Raw genomic sequence first — 25,778 nt, forward strand, 5'->3', positions numbered from 1 at the left:
TGGTCCAAAAGCAACGCATCACTTTTAATCTCTGTTTGGCGGGGAGTCTGATGCACAAATGCCTACACCCTCTCCTTGCTAGAGACTGGTTGACACAGGGGCAAAGTAAAAAAAAGTGAGACACAGGTCACTAGTATTACTATGAGACCTACGAGAGCAAGATGCCATAAAATAAGGAACTTCTGCCCAAAGTGCGAAACTGAGCTGTGTCATAACGAACCACAGGAAGAAACATCTCATCCACATCCTAGTACATATTTCTTGACATTAGGATTCAATTTTTTAAAACATTTTAAATTGATTTTACTGAAGTGTATTTTTTTTTTGCATTTGACACTCATATTTTACAATTGATAAACCTACATTAACACATCATTATCACCCAAAGTCCCTCTTTTACATCAGGGCTCACTCTTGCTCTTGTCCATTCTGTGCTTTTGGACAAATGTATAACAACATGTGTCCACCATTACAGTGTCATGGAGGGCAGTTTCACTGCCCTAAAAATCCTCTGTGCTCCTCCTATTCACCCCTGCTTCCTCTTATCCCCTGGAAACCACGGACTCTTACTGTCTCCATAGTTTTGCCTTTCTTAGAATGTCGTATAGTTGGAATCATACAGTATGTAGCCCTTTCTAATTGTCTTCTTTCACTGAATACCATGTGTTTAAGTTTACTCCATGCCTTTTTATTGCTTGGTAGATCATTACTTTTTAGCTCTAAATAATAATTCATTGTCTGAACATACCACAGTTTGATTAGCCACTCACCTACGGCAGTGATGGCGAACCTTTTGAGCTCAGCGTGTCAGCATTTTGAAAAACCCTAACTTAACTCTGGTGCCGTGTCACATATAGAAATTTTTTGATATCTGAAACCATAGTAAAACAAAGATTTATATTTTTGATATTTATTTATATATTTAAATGCCATTTAACAAAGAAAAATCAACCAAAAAATGAGTTCACGTGTCACCTCTGACACGCGTGTCATAGGTTCGCCATCACTGACCTACGGAAAGAAATCTTGGTTGTTTTGGATGGTTAGTTAATGGAAAATGATGTCATAAAACGTAGGTAGATTCTCATATTTCCAATTGTGAATTAGAGTATGCTCTACCCATGCAGAAAATACATTGATAGTATAGCTTTTCTGAGCTTGTCTCAGAAAGGAAAATGTACCATGAATGCCAATATAAGTAATGTGCTAAGAGAAATGTTGATGAGGCATCTCATCTGACATACTATCCCCACCTGATTAAAAATGTGAATTTTAATGAGAAAGATAAATTCCTTTACTGAGCTTTCATATATGAAATAGAAAATTATGCTTTGAACCTTTGAAGGTAATTATATCTTCAAGAGGTTTACCTTGCTTGTTTATGGCTTTTATGTTTATTGTTTTACTCATTTCACAGATGGAATTCTATTCAAGGATGCTCTTAAAATGTTGCCTGTTTCAACTTTTATTCTAACTTCTTATCTTCTCATAAATCTTACACTTTAAGGAAAAAGGACCAATGACAAAACCCCACAGGTGGTTCCCTGATGTTTATTTTGAAATATAACATGTTGCTATGATTCTAGTCACTAAATAAAAAACAGAATTGAAAGCAACAACAACAACTCCTTAAGCTATGTCTCTAACTAAAAAAATTAAAATACTTTGAACAAACATGTATGGATTGTGAATAATTTAATGTTAGTGATCCGCCTTGTTCCTCCAACACATATAATATCATTTACTAATAGTGGCAGCCTGGTAGCTAAAGGCAAAGTGAAAGGTGCCGGCAAGAGAAGCCTTACTTCCAGATCCATTGTCATTGTCATGATCCTCCAATTCCTCATGTAAAGTCTCGCATTTCAAACTCAAAGCCATGGCTCAGTATGATACTCTTTTAAGATGTTCAAAACATTAAGTTATTTACATTTGAGATAAAAGACTTACTTACTTCATGGTACCTGAAATATGACTTCAGAATTGTTAAAAATAATAATTTCTCTTAATTTCAACTACGTAACCAAGCATGGCTTGCTCCTGAGTAACCTTGTGAATTTAAAGCTTATTTAATTAGAGAATTTCCTCCAGAATCAAGGTAAAAATACTAACAGTACACATTGACCATTTTCTAATTTTAGCCATATTAGGGATTAAAATATTTTGCTAAATCACACAAGTATATAAGGTCATTTCAGGTTGAAATGAGAGTTCTACTTATGTAGATATGGAATCGTGACTTACCCCTGTCTGTGTCATACAGGAAGACAAAACAGTTCCATTCATAGTGATCCAGCAGACTTAAGAGTGCTCCTCGCAAGGAAGGCCTCAGCTGCAACACAAACTGGCTCTCGCCCTCGGTAGGGAAACTTGGTGTGATGAGGGAGATGTGTAAGGCGCTGCAGAATGAGGTCAAGGTGTGTACTGACCTCTTATCATAGAGTCCAAAAATGGCAAATACTCCTCTAGAATACTGGGAACAGACTGAAACGAAAGAAAAGGAAAAAAAAAGAATACAAACCATTAGTACACTCTAAAATTGTTAACTTCCACATCTACAGCTGATGAAATGAAAAAGAAATCTCTGAATTATTGGCATGTCAGGAATATAAGAAAAGGTTACAAGTGAAGTGTGCCATCAATTGTACAATCAATTAATGAATTCTTGAACTTGTATTCAAAATCCTGCATTGAGTGAGATAACTTGGAGCTATATGCTTCCTTTCTCAAGAAGCTGATTTAAATTAAAGGGAAGTTTAACTAAAATGATGTAATCTATGGTATTCCAGGATAAGGTGGCAAATCCTAAGTGAGAGACTCTAAGTGTGAAAAAAATCTAAATTTTTCTCCATATGTTTTTCTTACATATAAAAATATAATATCATACTTTGAAAATGTTTAAGTATATTTAGAGGAACATTTAAATAACCAGAGTGCCATCCGTTGTAAGCCATATGCTTATCTTGTCTAGTTTGAATTGGACTGCATTTGTTACTCGGCCTAAATTATTAATTTTTTTTTGCAGTGGTAGTTTCATTTTTTATCACAACCTTAGAGTTCTCTTGAATCTTGCTTGAAAATAAAAAAATATGCAGTCTGGAAAGTCATTGTTGGGATATGCAAGATGCTTAGCACAATTGTGGCAACCTGTGCAGCCTGTAGGTAGGCCACATGCAAAGACAGCAATTCTACACCCGGAAGAATGATGTTCTCCTGAAAGAAGAGAACCGAGGTAAGCAGGTGCCCAGGCTCACCTTGCCTTTCTTTCCATCCCCCGAGTTGTTGCAAAGACAATGGGGCAAATTTATAAAGAGAAGAAAATTGTTCTTGAGATTCCTGCCCCATCATATTTTGATCACTTTATTGACATGACTGATTTCTTTGATTTCTAGTTCAAACTTGGGTGACTTTTTCTAGTTTACATTATAAAGGATACAAACCTACATTAGGGGTACTCTTTTCCCATCCTATCTAATAAAAGACAAAAAGGGTAATTGACTGTACCTTCGCTACGCTTTCCATTGGCTAATCAGGGCAATATGCAAATTAACTGCCAAGAAAGATGGCGGTTAACCACCAACAAAGATGTCAGTTAATTTGCATATGTAGGCGCAGGAGCAGCAAGCGAAGGCCAGCGGGCGTGGTGAGTGAAGAGAAAAGAGGGAAGCCCACCGAGCCGGCCTCCACCACGCCCCCGGGGCCCACAGAGAGTCCGCGGAGAGGACCAGGCCTCCCAAGCGGAGAGTCTCCGTGGTCAGAGAGCGCGGTGTCGGGACTGGAATAAAGACGGAGGCGACTCAGACGCCTCGCAGCAGCATTAGACCAGTGAGCAGGGACTTTCAGCCAGGACTCGGGGTGGGGGTGGGGCGAAGGAGGCGAGCCAGAAATAGAGAACTACAACTCCCGGGAGGCTTAGTGGCCGGGACCCGGGTGCCTGGCCGTGGAATAGGATGGGGCCTGTCGTTTTGCGAGCCACTTTAACCTAGAGGTTTGCAAGGTTAGAAGTTCTGCGCTGGGAGACGGGGAGAAATGGAGCCGGAGCAGAGAAAGGGGACCATGGCAACTGTGGGCTTTGAGGAGTTCTCAACAACTCCCAGCTCGGAGTTGGCGCTGCCTCCGCTGTTCGGTGGTCACATCCTGGAGAGTGAGCTTGAGACCGAAGTGGAGTTTGTGTTTGGGTGTCTGGGCAGCTCCAGCCTCCAGGAGCGAGACGAAGAGGTGGAGGCAGCCCGAGGCCTGCGGCAGCGCCAACAGGAACTCAATCACAGGAAGTACCAGGCGCTGGGTCGGCGCTGCAGGGAAATCGAGCAGGTGAACGAGCGGGTCCTGAACCGGCTCCATCAGGTACAGAGGATAACACGGAGACTCCAGCAGGAGCGGAGGTTCCTCATGAGGGTGCTGGACTCCTACGGCGACGACTACTGAGCCAGCCAGTTCACCATCTTACTGGAGGACGCGGGCAGCCAGGGCACAGATGCCCACACTCCAGGCAACGCTGAGAAAGAGCCTCTGGAGAAAGAGGGGCTGTCCCCACCCAGGAGGACGCCAGTGCCCGTAGAAGCCAGCAGCCCAGCCCCTGGCGAGGGGCCCAGCGGGCGGAAGAGGCGGCGAGCGCCACGGGAAGGACACCGGGCGGGAGTCCCACTGACTCCGGAGCTGGCCCTCGTGCAGATAAAGGTGGAGGAAGACTTTGGCTTCGAAGCGAATGAGGCCCTGGACTCAAGTTGGGTTTCTCGGGGGCCAGACAAGCTGCTGCCCTACCCCACCCTAGCCAGCCCCCCCTTTGACTGACCCCCCAATAAATGGACCCCATGCTCTCCTCGGCAAAAAAAAAAAAAAGCTAAGCCCCTCGCCCGCTGCACCAGCCTCAGCCTCGCCCCCGGGGCCCACCGCTCCAGCCCCTCCTGGCGAAAAGCGAAAGCCTGAGTTCCTGGCGCCAGAGGAAAACTGGTGCCAGCAGCCAGGGGCAGGGGCCCCCAAGGGGCCCCAGACTGCGAGAGGGCACAGGCCGGGCTGAGGGACCCACCCGAGTGCACAAATTTTTGTGCACCAGGCCTCTAGTCTATAATAATAAAGGCATAATATGCTAATTAGACCAACATCCTTCCAGACATCCTTCCTTCCAGACAAAGCCGCAGTGGGTGGGGGCCATGGCAGAGGCAGCAGCGGGCAGGGGCTGGGGCCAAGGCCCTTGCACACATTTTGTGCATCGGGCCTCTAGTTTATAAATAAATTGAGACTTTCTGAATTTCAAATTCTTCTAGTTTATCACATGGCTGAAGATCCTACTTCTCCTTGGCTTATATAGCTAGTTTAAGAAGTTGTTAGCTTTATAAAATTTTTCGGTTTTCTGATTTTGGTTACTGATTGTAATTGCTTAGCTCATTAAGAAACCCAGAGTATGGATAATCTAGAGCAGTGATTCTCAACCTGTGGGTCGAGACCCCTTTGGGGGTTGAATGAGCCTTTCACAGGGGTCGCCTAAGACCATCGGGAAACACATATATAATTACATATTGTTTTTGTGATGAATCACTATGCTTTAATTATGTTCAATTTGTAACAATGAAATTGGGGGTCATCACAACATGAGGAACTGTATTAAAGGGTCGCGGCATTAGGAAGGTTGAGAACCACTGATCTAGAGGTATTTATTTTAGCAGTAGTTCATAGTGATACAAAGAAATTAGATTTTGCTTTGTTAAAGTAATAATAGGCTCTGAGACAACTAATTTTCCTACTAACATTTATATCTATATTCCACAATATCTGGGTTTTTGGAAATTATGAAGCATAATTAAATAAGATAAGTTAATAAAAGATGGAGGTTTTTCTTTTGTTCTTGTTTACTGTATCGCTTGAGATTGAGAATAGAGTTTAAGCAATGTAATTGTACATGAGAAGGTAACAATTACAGCAAATGAATGCTATTGGTCTTCTTTAGATAATGTGCTCTGAGAGATACTGTATATGTTCTAGGCTCACCCAGGAACTAGGATTTGATCACCTGAATAGACTGACCAACCTGGAAAGTTAGTCCTGGCACAATGACTGACTGTCATTTTCTTGCAAGATATAGAAAACATTATTTTGTGACATTTTGGGCCCAACTGAATTTACCCTTAACCTTAAATGACCTGATTAATCAAGCTGCTGGGTAAGACCTTAACCTTGTGAATGTTTCATCAAGACTTTGGGATGTATTTCTGTAAGTGCTGCACATTTAGCATAACCTGGAGGTACTCCTTGTGTTGTCATATTTTTTCTGTTCTCTTGATTTTTCATGGAAAATGAGGGTCCACTTTCAATCTTTACATTGCAAATAATCTACTTCAATTAATTTTTATTTTACTTTACTGAAAAAAATAAAGTTGAAGAGCTTTAGAAATCATATCTAAGATGCTGACTTTTGATTTGGTGCTAAAACTACACACAGATTTTATTACATTTTCAAGAAAATGTAAACACACAGGATTTACAAGTCATGTACTTTAAGTTATTCATGCATATAATGAGCAGTTGCATAATCCCTTCTGTTTTGGGATTTACCTTTGTCAAATTTTGGTTTCCAAACAGTGAGTTTTTAGGAACTCCACAAATTCTCTAGGGGGACTTGCATAGCTTTGCATGAGAACCTTTGGTGAGAAGGGGGTGGGAGGCAAGCCTGGACCCCTTTTGATTTTATGTATTTCAAATACTGAGCAAACATAAAATTTTATGTGCAAAAAATATTACACTTTGGAAAAAAGGTCAGAAACAATGTATCCTGCACAAAATTCCTCTACTGTTTATTCCTACTATACTGTTTTCAGACTTCATTATGACTTTCCACTACTTTGGTGCTTGCTATGCTATTTAACTTATTTTAACTTATTGTGTTTGATACCGAACAAACTTAATGTTTTTGATATTTAAACAACTTCTATCTACTTTCATTCATAAGCATCATCATAAATATGTATCTCTTCTCCTTTTCATAGCCATCTGTCATTTTGCCTTTAATAAACTAATTTTGAAACTGTACTAAATATTAGATTAATAACTTTGCTTCTGGCTGTATTATGTCACTCAACTTTTCTTTTCACTTTGCAAATGTCCAGAAATGTTAATATTATTCTATTCAACTTTTTCTCGAGCTATTTTACCTAGATTATATGCATGGCATATGAGGATTATTGGGTTTCCTATGTGTGTGAATGCATTGTCAGTCAAATGCTCAAAGTTATTATCTCAGTGTTCTATCCTGGAAAGTATTTTATTTAGTCCAATAGATTAAATTTTAAAATATAATTATTTCCATATTTAGTATTACCATCTAGCTTTGCCAACACTCAAGTCAAAATTTACTTGGTTATGTCTGATGACATTTATTGATGTTTGTCATACAAATAATTATGCAAACAATGGAACTTAAACTATATATGCATACATCAATTAATTAGAGGAGGCTAAACTGAATGTCAATGTGTTCAGTTAACATAAAAGGGAACAAACTGAATCTTATCTACATGGCTAAATAAAATAAGCAAGAGAACACTGAGTTACTAAATAGTTGCAATCCTATTAGGTAGATACATGTTTTGAGATATAAACACTAACCAAGTTTCATTGCATATTCTGTATTCTGCTTCACTAATGAAATCACTTGGATCCTGTATTATGTAACTAAACATAAAATATAAACACAAGGTCATAATCCATTCGTCTTTACTTGATGGTGTCAATGGATTAACTATGTCTTCTCATCAAGTAGTCACCCAGTTTCATCCCAGATTCTACATTCCAGATGCCAAACCAGTGAAACTGTTATGCAGTTTGTGACAGTTTATCGCCCCATGTCACATACAAATCAAATGGCATTGCCTTAGCTCAGCGTCTCAAGTTGTGAGCATTAGAGCAAGGTGCTGAGTCTGACTGACATGACCACCACAGCAGGAGAGGAAGGACGCAGGCCACTGCTTCACCCCGTGACCTTTCCTTTCTCCTATCTTCAACTTTCCCCTTCCCTAAATGCATTCCCAAAATGCTTTCAAACGAGCTGAACTCCTTCTTATTTTATGAAACATAGAACTTTCTCGACCCTATGCTTCCTACCTCTTTTTACCCTTTCCCAGTCACTAAAGGAGTCTTTCACTTACACTGTTTCAAATTACTCTGGCTGCTCTACTTCTCAGCCACCAAAACCACCTTCATCAATTTTGGTAATGACCACGTACAACCTAAATCTTACAGTTTAGCTCCTATCTTACTAGAATCCTTTACTGTCGTTGACACTTTGGACACTTCTCTCAGATGCTTCCTTCCCTTGCTTTCTTACCACCATGCTCTCGTCTCCGTTCACTCTCTCTAGATATTTCTTAGTGTCTTTGAATATTCTTTCCCTCTGCTCCTTTAAATGTGGTAAGCCTTAAAACTCCCCTCTTTACTTTAAACGCAATTCCACTGAAAATGGCCAACCCTGGGGCTTTAATTACCACCTATGTAATCATGATCCCCCAAACTGTACCATTTACTTCAAATCTTTCTCTTGAACTCCAGATCTATGTATCTAAGTTCATCACTTCCAACCCACTGTGAATTTTAGTATAGCTGTATTTTCTCTCTCTCACACTGTATTCCAGAACTTTGATACTTTCCTATTCAGAGCTGGAGTCTGATCTTTCAACGTGAACCCGGGCTGGCTTCAGTGATTGCCTCAGCGATTAAAGTGTGACAGAAGTGACTCTATGTGACTTCTGAGGCTATGGCTGCCTCTCTGTTGAGACAGATTTTTTTTTTTTTACCCAGCTACCATGCTGTGAGGAAGACCATGTGACGTGAAGAGGCCCACATAGAAAGGAACCAATATTCTTATCCCTCACCATCAGCTAAGCTCCAGGTTGACAGTCAAATGAACTAATTCTTATATAATAAAAGGCTAATATGCAAATTGTCCCCTTGACCAGGAGTTCAACAAGGGGGCAGAGCTGGCCTGCCAACCACCCCTGGCTCCTCCCCCTAGCTGGCCCTGCCCCCGGCTGCCCCCCCACCCTGATTGGGGTGGGCCGGCCGAACCCCACCCTGCACAAACTCGTGCACTGGGCTTCTAGTAGCAATAAATAACCAGGATGATCTTTGTATCCAGTACTTAGGGGTATGCCTACGCATGGTAAGCATTCAATAAATATTTTATAGATACACTTTTAAGGAATGTTGCTTTATTTTTGTGCCACTGTTTATTTTTTAAAATTCTTAATATTGAATATTTGAATTGTTGTTTTGTTTTTCTTTTTTCTTTTTTGCTATTATAACTAAAGCTTTCATGACAACCATCTCTGATTATTCATTAAGGTAATTCATTAAGGTAAGCTGCTAGAAGTGAAATTATAAGTAAAGTATATGAATCTTTTTTTTAAATCTTTTTCAAGGGTTTTGGTAAATATTACTAAATTTAGTTCCACAACTATGTACTAATTTATATCTCTCAATAGTATTTGTTGGGCTAAATAAGTTTTTAAACTCTTCTTTTCTCTCCTCTACTGTTTTGAAAGTTATATTTATTATGTTGATTCTTTAATTTATCTTATATATTTACTTGTCAAACATTTATAATTTTTCCATATTGATTGAGATACAATTGACCTATAACATTGTGTAAGTTTAAGGTGTGATGACTTGATACATGTATGTATTGTGAAATGATTCCCACAATAAGGTTAGTTAGTACATTTATCAAAATTACAGTTTTTTGTTGTGGTGATGAGAATATTTAAGATTTACACTCTGAGCAACTTTCAAGTATGTATTATAGTGTTGTTAACTAAGGACTGTTGAAGTTTTCAGCAGTGAAACCTACTGGGGTTCTCTGACAATTAAGCTACTGGGAACCAAGGTCACTCCCATGCATGACTGATAGTGTAGACCAGGGGTCCTCAAACTACGGCCCGCGGGCCACATGCAAATACAAATATTGTATTTGTTCCCGTTTTGTTTTTTTACTTCAAAATAAGATATGTGCAGTGTGCACAGGAATTTGTTCATAGTTTTTTTTTAAACTATAGTCCGGCCCCCCAATGGTCTGAGGGACAGTGAACTGGCCCCCTGTTTAAAAAGTTTGAGGACCCCTGCTGCAGACCAGTGGTTCCCACCCTTTTTTTGGCCATGTCCCACCTAAGCATCTCTAAAATCCCGATGCCCCCCTCCCTGTGACATATAATTCTTATTATTCAAAAAGTGAACTATTCACATGGAGGAAGCTTAAAAGGCCATTAACTTGGTCTCAACAAGCTTCCAAAGAACATGGCATCCATGAAATAGAAAAATAAAAGAAGGAAAGAACAGTTGAAGTACTGAGGAAGAAATCCCCAAGAAATTGTTAAAAAAAATAATAATAGTATGAAGTGATGTGAAAAAATAGCAAATAAGGTTTCAAAACATATAATAGAGAAATGAAATGCATAAATATGTCACTACATATGTATATACTGTGTCTGAGGCCCCTACAGCCATAAGAAATGCAAAAAATTCACTGTTAATAACTCATTCTGGAATTGCCCTCCTTAAAAATCAAATTGCCCCCCGTGGGCGTGTGCCCCACGTTGGTGACGACCGCTGTAGACCCTTTCCTTCTGACTTCTTCCTGGCGGTCTCTAGATGTCTCAGCTTTGCTGGTCTCTGGTGGGGTGAAACTGAAAGGGGCCCTGCAAGTAGTTCCCCAAAAGGCTGGGGAAGCTGGTCACTCACCCTGCTCTCCTTTTCCAAGACAAGAGAACTGTGTTGGGCTAAGAGTTCCCTCTTGGCACTGAACAGTGCTGGCCTGGGATATCGGATAATGCAGGCAAAATGGAACTTTCCCTCCTACCTTCTCTGTCGGGTTATTCTCAGTTTTTTTGCTCTATGTGTTCCTGAAACTTTGTTAGGAAACTCCTGAGTTCTCCCACAGCTATTTTGTGTGTGAATAACTGTCTAATTGCTGTTCATTGTGGAAGGACATAAGGGTGTATCTCGTATCCCCATCTTAGTCCTAATATTCTAAATTTAATAAATTATCTCCACACTCCATCAGAATAATATGAGGACATTTAAGCATTTTAACCGCAGAAAATGCCCTCCATACTGTTACTGTCCAATATTGTAGTTCGTATGGGTTTAGTAATTTTAAAATATCATAGCCTCTATTGGATATTTTCATTATCTGAAATCCTTGATAATCTAACACTCCTTTGTGTATGTTGCAATTCTTGCTCAAGGTGGATTATCAACATATTTGTTTTATAATTTTGAATTGTGAGCACATTTCAGCAAAGTCTACCTGTGAGAATTTAGAGAAGCCTGTTTTGGAGAAATACTTCTCCAAAGGGATTTTACATTTACTCTGCCAAGCACCCCAATGAGTTTGTATGTGGTGTGTGTGTGTGTGTGTGTGTGTGTGTGTGTGTGTGAGAGAGAGAGAGAGAGAGAGAGAGAGAGAGAGAGAGAGAGGCTCCTAGAAAATGCAGAGTGTATAGGTTTGTACAGAAAAGCCAAAAGAGAGTGGACAATTATGGAATGAGCTACCCTGCACACATCTGTACATCTCATTCAAGGCCAACTTTATATCTGTCCTTGACCCCATTCATTATCTCTTTCTGAGGGGCCTTCTTTAGTTAGTATGTCTTCTCTCCCTCTTTACTGGCTACATTCCCTCAACTTATTAACATACTCAAATTTCTCCAATCCCTTCCCAATTTAATATTATGTCAATAATAAAAACCACATTTTATTGGTATCTAATCTTGTTCCCTGATGTATTCTCAGGCTCTAAAATTGGCATAAGAAAAATGCTCAATTAGCATTCATTCAGGGAATGAAATCATAGTTTCTTGTAAAATAAATAAGAAGAGACTGGGAGAGTGTGGAATGACTGGCTGAAAGCTGCAAAATTCCACTTTTGGGCTGCTGAGTTTACTCTGGCAGTTAAAGTTTTCATTTCTTCCTAGCGTCTAGGCAATGCCTTTTGGTCTCTACATGTCTTCTCCCTCCCCTTTCAACCATGCACAAACTGACCATTAGCTTTTAATTAAAGCCTAGTTTCTGAAAACTGACAGCTATTAGTACATATAAATTTAATGATTCCTTATAAGGAGATAAAATATAATTATAACTATTAATGTTTTAACAATTTAAAATTCAGGTAATGGGACAACTGTCTTCTTCAGAAGTGACAAGAATGTATAATTGCTGTTGTTATCAGGGTGATGTTATATTGTCATTTTTATACATTTAATTTTCACAGAATATGACGGAACTATGAGTTTATCCAGCAGCATAGAGTTTGCAACTACATGTGAAATACTGATTCAGTCTTCCAGCCCTTTCCCAGCCTCCCACTGCACAACCTCCCACTGCACAGCCTCCCACTGCACAGCCTCTGTCTGCCAGCCTCCCACTGCACAGCCTCCCACTGCACAGGTTCTCACTGCACAGGTTCTCACTGCACAGCCTCCCACTGCACAGCCTTCCACTGCACAGCCTCCCACTGCACAGGTTCTCACTGCACAGCCTCCCACTGCACAGCTTTTCACTGCACAGCCTCCCACTGCACAGGTTCTCACTGCACAGCCTCCCACTGCACAGCCTCCCACTGCACAGCCTCTGTCTGCCAGCCTCCCACTGCACAGCCTCCCACTGCACAGCCTCTGTCTGCCAGCCTCCCACTGCACAGCCTCCCACTGCACAGGTTCTCACTGCACAGCCTCCCACTGCACAGCCTCCCACTGCACAGGTTCTCACTGCACAGCCTCCCACTGCACAGCCTCCCACTGCACAGGTTCTCACTGCACAGCCTCCCACTGCACAGCTTTTCACTGCACAGCCTTCCATAGCACAGCATAGCACAGCCTCCCACCACACAGCCTCCCACTGCACAGCCTCCTGCTGCACAACCCCTGGTCCTGTATTTACCTAATTTCTACCTGTTAATTTTCAGAATCTTGCCATATATATATTTCTTCTAAAATAAATCTTCTCACCCCTCTGGATTTTAAAATAATTTTTCTGAATACATTAGCAGTTTATTGGAAATCTTTACAAAGTCAGTAAGTATTAGTTTATCATTTTCCTTCTTTCTCTGATTGATGTTAAAAATGATAAGCTTCTCATATTAGATTTGACAAGGCTCAATAAGATGGTGGATAGCTCATGCTGAGTCCAGAATGCATTGATTTATGCCCTTAAGGTGTTATCATAGGTTATTAATATGTAAAAGTTAATTTTCTTAGACTTCTACAGGGTCGTTAGCTATAGTACATAAAGTCACTGAAGCTAATCACCATAAATGACAAGTTGAAATGCAAATTACATACAAATATTTCACCTAAATTATGTCCCAAATAAGTACTCTTGCTTTCTCAGATGTCTTCTCTGAAGCAGCTCTGGACAATGCCCGTGCAGACCACAGGGAGCTATAAATTGCAGGCTGCACTGGCGCAGCCCTGCACATGCTTCGCTTCAGTTTTATGACATCTCAGCTCGAGAGCACATTGCAATTCTCAATTAAACTAATTGAGAGCTCAGTAAAAATATACAGGCTTGTTTGCACATTTCTTTCTGGAGTCAGGCCGTCATAATGGAAACACATGGCTCATTTTGCTTCCAGGGCTGAAAAAGGAATAAGCAGAGGCTATTTTCAATACACAGCACAATGAGCAAAATGCCTTTCAATGTAAAGTTGGCTTCCCTGGCAGGCGTTTGAGGGCTGCAAAGATCAGATCCTTCTTTTATAAAGAATGCTAATCTATAAACATAAGGACTCCAACAAGGGAGCCTTTTACAGTGGTTCTCAACCTTGGCTGCACATTAGAATCACCTGGGAATCTTTTTAAAATCCTGATTTCTGGGCCTCATCCTCCGGAAATTCTGTTCTTTCTTACTAATGTTGTGGCCCCACCCCATAACAAAGAAACAGAATTTCCAGGGGATGAGACTCAGAAATCAGGATTTTAAAAAGGTTCCCAGGTGATTCTAATGTGCAGCCAAGGTTGAGAACCACTGCTTTAGAAGGAAGGAAGGTGAGAGGAGAAGAAACCAATTCTAAAAAGCACCTAAATCATAACAGGTGAGTGTTTGCTTCTTTACCTGTCAACACCAATCATGAAGGGCAGCGTAGAGGGAGAGGCACCAAGGGACTACTGTTTAGCACCCAAGGACTGGAATATAGTTTTATTTTTGTGGCCTTAATGGAAACATTCAGCTCATCATCTATATTTTATATACTATATAACTGCATTGCATAATTGCAGTAGGATTCTTTTTATGCTAGAGAAACACATTTTCAAGGGTCTAAATCTGTTGAAAGCTTTTCTTCATCAAAGTAGACACAGCTGTCTTTCTGAAAAGCACTTAAATACATCGTGAAAGTGGATAACATCAATTAAAAATGGAATGGAATAATATTTGGCAGCTATCTGAGAGAGTTTTAAAACAACTGTTCTCATGAATATTAGGCTTCCTGAATAACTGAAGTGTCATCATTTATTTTGGATGTAGAATCTGTGACATTTGTTTAATGTCTGTCAGTACTACCAGACGTGTCTGAGACAGCAAGGACTCTGATAGCTTTAATCATCAAATTTTTTCCAGCATCCAGCATAATGCTTGGCACAGAGGTAGTCAATACATATATTTTTTTAAAATTTTACATATTGATTTGAGAGAGAGAGGAAGAGAGAGAGAGAGAGGGAAATGTTGATTTTTGCTCCACTTGTTTATGCATTCATTGATTGCTTCTTATATGTGCCCTGACTGGAGATTGAACCTCAAACTGTGGCAAATTAGAGGATGCACTAACCAACTGAGCTACCTGGCCAGGGCTCAACAAATATTTGTTAAATGAATAACCGAATGAATGGAGGCAAAGAGGATGCCATGCATGAAAGGTATTTGAGATTCGTGAAGATATTTGGCCTAACTAATCTTTTGAATAAAATGTGCAGCCATTTGAAGCAAATCTAACATGTAAAATTGTGTTTTTACAAAATACAATAATGCCTCATTATATTTAATATGATACAATTTTACCAAAGTTAATTTACGTGCAACTTGTTTGGAATTCACAATGTACATACTTTTAATGCGATAGTCTGCTCAGTGCTATAGGCTAAGGGTTATACATGCTCCAATTAGGATTCCTGAATAACGGAAGTGCTATTCACATATAACTCAGACAAATATAAGGATAAACACACATATAATCCAGACGAATAAAATTGCAGTATCCAGTGTGTGTGTGTGTGTGTGTGTGTAATTGTTTCCTCTAAAACACACTGCACAAAATCCTGATAGAGAATTTACAGATAACCTTGACCAGATGGAAATACTAAACATTTGCATAGCTTCTCCATATATAAAAAGAGATACTAGAATATTTTTTTCCCCATTCTAAAGTATAATATTAGAGCCAGTAGCCAGAATGAGGGAGCCATTATGATGGCCTGACTCTAGGAAAGGGGAAGGGAAGAAAACAACAAGTACTAAATACCTACTATGTGTCAGGCTCTCTAACAGTCATTTTATTTTTATTATCTTGTTCCAACAGCCCTACAAGGTAGGTTATTATTCTCCTTTTTCTTTTTCTTTAAAAAGAAAAACAAAATTTGGTGAAGTTATATAACGTCTACAAGTTGATACATTTAAGTGGGGAAAGAGCAATTTTTAACCCAACAGGATTCTAAAGGTCATGCTCATTCTACTCGACCACTTGAAAAGAAAGTCACTGGCTGAGCACTCTCCACCCTGCTCTGTTGAAGGGATATTGGCCATTACACCCTTACTGCTACTGGACGAGGCACTGTAAGAATACTTACACTTCGTGGAAACAGAAGTAGTTCTTACAGGATTATGAAATATGGGTTTCTTGTTTAAAAAGCCGCTTCTTAGAGCAAACCAAGTTTTAGCTCTCAATTTAGAAAGGATAAACACATATATAACTCAGACAAATAAGCCTGCAGTAGCTAGCGTTTCAAGTGTGTGTGTGTGTGTGTGTGTGTAATTGTGTCCTCTAAAACATCCTGCACAAAATCCTGATAGAGAATTTACAGGTAACCATGACTAGATGGAAATATTAAAAATTTGCATAGTTTCTCCATACATACAAACAGATAGTAAAAGATAGTAAAAGATTTTTTTCCATTCTAAATTATAATATTAGAACCAGGAGCCAGATGTTACTAAAATAGCTGGTTTGTGTGCTGTGTTATATTATTTTCTCTAGATTCAAATTTCAAGAACAATTGTCAAACATCTGGACTGTACACTAGGATGGAAAATACAAAATAGAAATGATGAGCCATTCTAGCTACTTTGTCAAAGTTATAATTTTAAGGTTTTGAATTCTCAGAATCATTACCAGACTTTTCTGAGTTAAATAAACTCTGATTTATAAAGCCTTTTACTTTTTTCTGTCAATTATTAGGATATTATAGAACAGAATGATGTCTAATAAAAATGCTATTTCATTCCCTATGATAATAAACCATGATTCATTTTTCAAAGAATACTATTAATAATTTGCTCTGACTACATCTGTGTGTGCATCTGAGTGTGATGAAAATAGAAAATGCTTTTCAGTTTTGAGAAATTATAATAGAATATGCCTTGGTCTAGTAATCACTATAATCATAATCCTTTAAAAGCATTAAACTTGAAGTATATATTTCCTTGCTTTTACACTAAAATAGCATTTTTCCTAATAACTTTTTTAGAATAGTTAAAATCCCTGAATGACCAAAAAAATCAGACTTTTATATTAAAACATAGTCTTTTGAAAAAAATTGAAATTTATATGTATCTGTTACTTAACAAATAAAATGACATTTATTCATTCTATCCAAAGAAAAAGAAATTATTCAATATAAATTTTCATTATATATATATATATATATATATATATATAGAGAGAGAGAGAGAGAGAGAGAGAGAGAGAGAGAGTAATTTATGCCACATGTTGAAGAGATTAACAGATCTGTATTATACTATATATTATACTGTGAGATTCTAAAATTTTTCTGAACAACTTAATTATTTGGCATGCTTTGAAAGAAATAGATTTCAGAAATCATATAGTAACACTGATTCACTTTTTTGAATAATCTGAACATTTCAAATATAATTGTTTTCTAACATATCCAACTTTTTAAAAGAATGGTCTAGAATTAATGAGTCTTCTTTCAATATGACTCTGCAGCCTCCTGACCATTCACCTGACATTAACTTCCTCTAAATGAAACCTGTGAAATCCAGCCATAGAAGGGCTAGGCAGAGTATGTGAATGGGTGACACAGGCCAAGGGAAAGATTGCGATATGGGCAAGGAACTTGAGAGTACTTGCCCACCAAAAAGGGCTAACCACTCACATCTCTAGGAGTAATAATAGCCCAATGGGGTGGGGAATCCTGAATTTTTGAAAGAATCTTTAAGTATGAATATTTGTGAATATTCTGCTCATTTTTAAATGCTCTGCACCAATTAAAACATGGTTTATTTTAGAGTGAGGACAAATTTATTTTAGAGTGAGCATCATATTGCTTAGAATTGGGAGTTCTCTGAAACTACTGCTGCTGTCTGTTCATTTAGGTTTGATGCTATATTGCCAAATTAAATTTTCAGTCTTCATTTTAACCTGCTGCTCTTCAATTTGAGCTGTTTATTGTCAGTACTGAAAAGTATGTATAAATATTTAAGTGTGCATCTTTTTTGTGCCAAGGAGATAATATCTTTTCTGGATTATGAAGTTGTGTGGCTCAAAGGGACCTTAGAGATCATGCAGATGGACCATGTCCTGAACAGAGGACAGTGGATCCCTAAGGTATAAAGTTACTTGCCTAAGGCTTTTAGACATGAACAAAGTAAAGCAGACATCCTTAGCTTAGCCAAAAATTAGAGATTATAAAGTCCATTCAAATGAGGGGAACAATAGCAAGATCCAGCTCATGAAGTCATATATATGTAAAACTTATAGAGTGTATTATTTGTGACTGGTAGAGCAGGGAGGAGATCTGTGAGCAAGGAAGGTGTACACTATTCTGTGTCCTGGTATTATGTAAACTATATTTCATGAAATTGTTGAGCTCAGAGAGCATAACAAATACTTCTGTAGATTTTCATTATGAATCTAAGCACATTTTTAAAAATCATCACCTGAGGATATCCTTACTGATTTTAGACAGAGAAAGGGAGATGAGAAAGAAAGAGAAAACATCAATGTGAGAGTGAAACATCAATAGGTTGCCTTCCATATGTGCCCTGACAGAGAATTGAACCCACAACCTTTTGGCATATGATAGATAGGACACTCCAACCAACTGAGCCACATCGGCCAGGATGTTCTAAGCACATTTTAATTACTCATATTTAATCAGTATTGCTTTATGCTATATAAACTGTTCTTTTTCTTCTGCTGCTGAAGACAAATGAGGTGCTTATTTCTTCTATTCACTTATAGGCAGACAAACCTACAAGCCATGCTCTACTATATAGAGTGTTTAGGCAGTTTTTTGTTTTTACACATGATTTCTCCTCTCTCTCTCTCTCTCTCTCTCTCTCTCTCTCTCTCATCTTAATGCTCACAGATGCCATGGGGTAAAGTTTATAGGGATTTCATCTAAAAGCTAATTATTTTAAATAATGTTTTGTGTTTAAAATAGCTATATATCAATTCCCCATATAATTTCTGATTTGCATATTATGTTAAGGTACTCTTTTAGAGATTGAGACAATAAAAATAGGTAAATAAGTTAATATATTCATTAATTTTGATAATATGCAAAATTAGAACTTTAAGAGTATTTAATTTCATTGGGACATTCAAGTAATATTGAGCATCTACTCTGAGTTAGGTCAATGTTCTAGATACTGGTGGACACAAAATTAAGAATTCATATGTGATTCCTACTATTATATTGAAAAAAAATGTCAACAAGTTGTGGGGAGCTATTATAGGGGTAAGCCTCGGACTGACCTGTTGGCAAAGTCACAAACAGGTCTTCTGAGTCTTAAACAACCCAATCCCAGAGGTGGCCGTTGATTTACACGCGCTATCATTTAAAAAATAAAAAAGGGGGAATTTGCCAGAAGCGGGTCCATCCTTGCTGCTTGACACAGTCGCTGCAGGAAAGAAACATCTGCACAGCATATGTTTCAAGGGACCTGGGGTATATGGCATATTGTTCTTAATATGTTTGCTCCCCTTCTTAGCACTATGTGTTTTAACCAAGGTCACCTCTCCGAGAAAGGTTTCCCCAGGTGGAGATTTTTTCCTGGAGTTAGGGATTAACAGGACTAAGGAAGGGAATAAAACCCCTTAACTAAGTGTCAGGCGGGTAATTAATCACTTTAACTACGAACAATCACGCTTAAGCTACATAATCTTTACTTAGGATAATCTCCTTCAGTGGATTTTCCATACCAATGACCTGTTTTTTCTCCTGTTTCAGACTTTTCTAAAATATCTTAAACAAGCAGCATCTGGCTCTGGTTTGCCCTGTAATTCTCGTTAAGTAGCCCTTGCATGGCACTAGCAGAACCCTGCCTCATATGTCTCAAATAAAATAAAATAAAATAAAATAAAATAAAATAAAATAAAATAAAATAAAATAAAATAAAACTTTAGAAAAAGAACTGAACAAAATGGAGATAATCAATCTACTAGATGTGGAGTTCAAAATGCTGGTTATAAAGATGCTCAATGAATTTAAGGGAAGAGTAGATGAACTTGAGAACTTAAATAGCATTAAAAAGAATGGAAATCTTAAAAAAGAACTAGTCAAAAATGAAGGCTATGCTAACTGAAATGAAGTATAATTTACATAGAAACAGTAGTAGAGTAGATGAAGCTGGAAAATAAACCAGTGATTTGAAATATTAGGAAGCAAAACACCCAGATAAAACAGCAAATATATATATATATACATACACACACACATATATATATATATACATATATATATACTAATAATAAAAATGAGGATAGTGTAAGGAACCTCTGGGGCAACCTCAAGTGTACCAACATTCACATCATGGGGGTGCGGAAAGGATGACATTGAAAACCTATGTGAAAAAATAATGATAGAAAATTTCTCTAACCTGGTAAAGGAAATAGATATAAAAGTCCAGAAAGCACAGGGAGTCTCAAACAAAATGATTCTTTTTTAGGCCCATACCAAGACACATAATTAAAATGCAAAAGGTTAAAGACAAAGATAGAATCTTAAAAGCAGCAAGAGAAAAGCAGTTAGTTACCCATGAGGGAACTCTCATTAGACCATCAAATAATTTCTCAACAGAAACTATGTAGGCCAGAAGGGATTGGAAAGAAATATTCAAAGTGATGAAAACCAAGGACCTATCAAGCAAATCTAACATTTATAATCAAAAGATATATAAAGAACTTCTCAGACAAGGAAAAGCCAAAGTAGTTCATCATCACCAAACCAGTCTCACATGAAATGTTAAAGGGTATTCTTGAAGAAAAAAAAAAGGACAAAAATATTAACAATAAAATGGCTATAAATACATACCTATCAAAAATTGAAGTAAGAAAACAAAATGAATGAACAAGGAGAACAGACACAAAATCAAAGACACAGAGAACATTTTGATGGTTGCCAGATGGGACAAGGGTTGGGGATGGGTGAAAAGGTAAAGAGATTAAGAAGTACAAATTGGCTGTTTACAGAGTAGTCGTGAGGATGCAAAATACAGCATAAGGAATATAGTCAATGATATTCTAATAACTTTGTACGATATCAGATAGGTACAAGCTTTATCCAGAAGATCACTAAGTTATTTAATGTCTAATCACTGGTTTGTACCCCTGAAACTAACATAATATTGTATGTCAATTGTAATTGAAAAATTTTTAAAATGATTACAAAAAAAAAAGAACAGTGTGGATTTTTGGCTTTTATCCTAAGAACAATGGGAAGCCATTCTCCTATTCTGAAGCAGGAGAGTAAAGTAATCTGATTTGTGTTTTTATAATGCTAGCTGCTGTGTGGAAAATTAATTAAACAAGAGTAGTAATGGATCCTGGAAACTTGACATCCAGTATTGCAGTAGCCCAGCAAAAACTATTGATAGCTTAAAATTCAGGGCCTGTGAAGATGAAAAATACATGGACTCAAGGCATATTTGACAAGTAAATTAATAGGTTTTGGTGATTAATTACACATTAGCATTAGGCAAAACTCACATTTTAGTCGCTTACTAAGGCCACTGGTTAAATGCTCACTGGTGTGTTCACCATTTGCTAAGGTGAAATAAGCATATGCGGTTTAGAAGGCCCAGTTTGTATATTGAGTTAGAGATACTTGGAAAGAAAATGACAATTAAGCAGTCTGGTATATACATCTATAGCTTGGTGCAGAGATTTTAGATTTATAAAAAATAAGCTTAGAAGAGCAGAAACAAACATTTAGGAAAAACATAGAGTGAGACTAGCAGAGTAGCCTTGGCAGAGAAGGTATGAGAATAAGATGAAAACAAGAACAATGTGATATCATTTCATTCAATGAAAAAGAAAACACAAAGAGGAAGCCATTAATATCAAATGCTGCTGGAGTAGAGGTAAGGGCATCAAGCAGTATAGGAAAAGAAGTTATTGGAAACCAAGAAAAGAGAGCAAGAAACTCTTAAAGATAGAATGAATACATCAATTTCACATTATGTGGGAGTCAATTAATGTCATTTTTGCAAATAAACTTCAGTTTCATAATGCATCACATATATGGACTTCTCACTTGTGTTTTGTGTGTTTCTATATATTTTTATATTCTGTATATTTATAGACTAGAGGCCTATTGCACGAAGAGATTCGTGCAATAGGCCTTCCTTTCCCCTGGCTGCTGGCACCGGTTTTCCTCCGGCACCTGGGACCCAGGCCTTTGCTCTGGCCGGGCTCTGCCGGAGCCGGCTCCGGGGCCATGAGGCTTCGCTGCTCGGCTTGGAGCCTACATATGCAAATTAACCACCATCTTTGTTAGGTTAATTTGCATACTCTCCTGATTGGCTGGTTAGCGTAGCAAAGGTACGGTCAATTTACGTCTTTGTCTATTATTAGGTAAGATACTGTGTTTCTGTATATTTATGTATTCTGTTCAACCAATCAAAGCATAATGTGCTAATGATATGCTAAGGCTGCTCAACAGCTCACTATGACATGCACTGACCATCAGGGGGCCGACACTCCAACCAGTAGGTTAGCTTGCTGCTGGGGTCCAGCCAATCGGGACTGAGCTAGATGGGCTGGACATGCCCTGGAGCCTTCCTGCAGTCCCTCCCCAGCTGGCCAACCTCCTTCATCCCTCCCTGACCCCAACTGTGCATTGGTAGGATCCCTCAGCCTGGCCTGCACCCTCTTGTAATCCGGGACCCCTCAGTGGATGTTGTAGAGCCGGTTTCGGCCTGATCCTGCAGGCCAGGCCAAGGGACCCTACTGGTGCACGAATTCATGCACCGGGCCTCTAGTATTTATATAACCACAGTACCTTATCTAAAGTGTTTCATCCAATAGTGTGATACTGAAGATATCATTGATTACAATTACTTTCTGAGACTTTGGTTACTCTATAACAATGAGGTAGCTGTATGTGTTGTTGTTGATACCAGCTCTGGTTCCTATCCTGTGAAAGAACATTCTCCCACTCTCCTTTGCTAGCTGGTTGGTGGAATGCTAAGCTTTGTCAACAAAGGGTGCTAGAGTTAACCTACCAAGTGATACTAGCAGACAGACATTTCCTCTGGGGTTTGGTCTCATTATTATTTTCGATGCAGGAGTCCAGCAGCTTCTTCTGAGGATCTCCAGAGGCACTGCCAGGCCATTCTCTCCCCACCAGAGGCTTCTAAGCCTCTCCAGGTGACTAATACCCTCCCACAACCCACAGCTGCTTCTATAAACCTGACACCGGCCACACAACAGCAGCTTTGAATGCTTCTGGAGATATGATTCTCTTGGCTCAAACCCTCCACTTAACATATCTATTCTGGCTTCCCCTAGAAACCAGCTTGGCTGTGACCTCTGGCGAGCTTCTTTACCACTCGCAGGCGGCAGTTTCCTACGGTAGCTGCACTCTCAATAAATTCTGTGGTTTCTGACTCATGATTAGATTCTAACTGATACAGTTCATGATCTGGAGTCTGCCAATACAAGCAGGTGTTAACGATGTGTAGAAGCAACACCACAGGAGGCCATCTGTGGTGGCAGTCAGATTTTAGCCCTAATGAGTTCCTGAGTTCCTGGTGCCAGAGGTTGCATGTGAGTGGTGTGAAGGGCTCAAATGAGGCAAGGACACGTGTGTCCTCACTGGACCATTTTGTGGTCAGTTTGGGCAATGTTCATGTCTTCTTGTCTTAGATCTAGTTAACTAGTTCTCCTGGCAATTCTTGGAAGTACTTAGTGACTTTTTACTGAATTATTTTTTGGCTTGAGTAAACTGGAATTAGTTTCTGTTGTTTGCTACAAAGAACACTGTTAGAAATAATGAATATTTATTGAGTGCTTAAATTGTTCAGGCACTGTTCAAATTACTCCATATGTATTATCACATTTAATTATCATACAAATCCTATAAAGTATTGATATCCACATTTTACAAATGGGAAAACTAAACTTCAGAGAGAAAAGATTTTTCCAAGATCTCAGAATTAAGTACGAGAGATGATAATCAAATCCAGATATTGACTTCTAAGTCTGGTGCTCTTAATTGCACCTATAGACATCCTCTTTATTATTTTTGTGACAACAATGTGATTAAACACAGCTTCCTCCCCACCCCACACGTAGAAATTACATTTGACTCTCAAGCTAGAGAGAAAAATCTACCTCTGAATCATTTGAATTCAGAGCTAAAGCTCAAATTTTATTGACTTTTGGGGCCAAACTGAGCCAACTATTTTCCTGGGTATCTTTTTCTGATCATCTTCTACCTGTCTCTCATAGCTCCACAAAAAAAAAAGAATGATATATTTTGAAGTCCATGTGAGATAATTATTAGTTCTCTGTCCAGTGAATTGTCAAGATTAAGGAGGAGGAAGGAGTTGGGGTTAAGGTTAATTCTTACCAAAATTAAGGGAAATAAGGTCAGTAGGGAATATCCATACTGTACCCTTCCTCATAGTCTGAATAATTTTTCTTAGAATTTATACACTTTAACTCTCTAAATTTGTTCATGGGAATATCATCTTAATAAACTTACTAAAAATGCTGATAAATCATTTTTCATTAGATATGTTGATGTCTTTTATTCTTGAAAAAATGTAAAATTTATATTTTTATTTTAAAAGTGTAATGATGTAATTCAGTAAGTCATTCTTTAAGGATATTAGTTCAAAAGACAGTTCAAGGCACCTAAATGCTCAATCTCTGGACAATTTTAGAAAAAGGCATGGTTTAAACAATTTACAGAGCCCATTACACTCAGCCACATATTAAGAAATGCATAATTTGATTAAATTGACATTTAAATGTCAAGTACTTTCCCAACATTTCCTTCCCCAGGACTGCTCACTGCTGAGACATGTGTGTGTAATCAGGAGCGTGTTCCCTCCCCCGTTCTCTTTACTCTGTCTACCTCTTCCACCTTATTCATTGATAGGTTCCAGAGTCCAGTTGATTTCCTCCTGCAACTCAGCTGTTATAGATAAAAAAGTTTTTATACTTAATTAAGCAAAAGTAATCTAAAAGAAGAAATATTCATTTCAATAAGATGATTTATAGAAGTGACAGGTTCTAAGAGTGTGATTATAATATTAGTTTAGTGACAATATAATTTCATTACAAAATGTCTTGCACATTTAAATTTTGTTGAAAATTTAAATTCTTAAATATTTAACCAAATTTTTACTTATGTGTGTAATTCAATTAACAATTATGATATATTAATAAACTACATATACTGTATACAACTATGACTCAATTAAAATATAATTGAAAGGAATTATGAATTAAATAATATAATTTAAACTTTTGAAATTAGAAAACTTTAAAAGAATAGTAAATAATGGTGAATGCATGGTGAGACAGGAACCCCTTGTCTTTACTGCTGATAAATTTCTATAACCTAAAAGGAACACAATATCTAAACACCAATAAAGAGTATTCAAAGCTTTCTTGCCAAGTAGTTTCTGGGAAGAAATCCTAGAAGATTAGCACACAAAGTTGTGTCATCTCAATAATACAGTAGTAGAGGGAAATTGAAAACTATTTAATTTCCTAATATTGAAAGATTTCATGGTTGAATAATGTTACAATATTATTTCAAATTAGAAAAGAAAGAAGAATGTCAAGATAATAAGAAGAATTGTTTTTGAAAGGCAAGTATGTGAAATTTTAATGCAGTCTTTTATAATTTCCAGTGTATATCAATTGTACTATAATTGACATTCATTACCTTTATAATTAAGAAAAAATAAGCTCTGCAGGAAGATAAACAACTGATTCTTCTGCAAAGAGTAAACAATCTTTGATCTTAAGGCCAAAACTCTCCCCACCATGTCTGCAATGTACCTTGGGCCATGTAAGCTCTTGGTGTCCACTTTTGATGATTGGGAGGATGAGATTGAGACTATTGTAGGAATAGTTAAAGGAAGAATGTTCCAGGCAGAAGGAAGAAAATTGTAAAGGCCAAGATTAATAATTGAACTAATTTGTGCAACTACTTGTTTAATTAAGTTTTGCTTTTCTGTTTGGTTATAAACCCCACAAGGCTGGGACCTTCTACGGAAATCTATGTACGTACTAGTACAGCACATTGCACAGTGCTTTGCACCAT

At 38.1% G+C, this 25,778-nt stretch overlaps 1 protein-coding gene and 1 pseudogene across 5 annotated transcripts in view; one reads left to right on the forward strand and one right to left on the reverse strand.

The window, feature by feature from the left end:
* GRIA4 (glutamate ionotropic receptor AMPA type subunit 4) overlaps window positions 1-25,778 on the reverse strand; it is a 413,519-nt gene that overhangs the window by 276,019 nt on the left and 111,722 nt on the right. For all 5 annotated transcript variants that reach the window (XR_002831674.1, XM_006098831.3, XM_006098833.3 and 2 more), the window contains exon 3: window positions 2,242-2,481. Coding sequence is in view for 4 of the 5 variants with exons in the window: in XM_006098831.3 (XP_006098893.2) it covers window positions 2,242-2,481 (240 nt within the window). In the remaining variant the exon portion in view is untranslated. The remainder of the gene's footprint in view (window positions 1-2,241; window positions 2,482-25,778) is intronic.
* LOC111827925 lies at window positions 4,027-4,814 on the forward strand (annotated as a pseudogene).

This window comes from Myotis lucifugus, unplaced genomic scaffold (genome assembly GCF_000147115.1).
Source record: "Myotis lucifugus unplaced genomic scaffold, Myoluc2.0 scaffold_248, whole genome shotgun sequence".
Taxonomy (NCBI): domain Eukaryota; kingdom Metazoa; phylum Chordata; class Mammalia; order Chiroptera; family Vespertilionidae; genus Myotis; species Myotis lucifugus.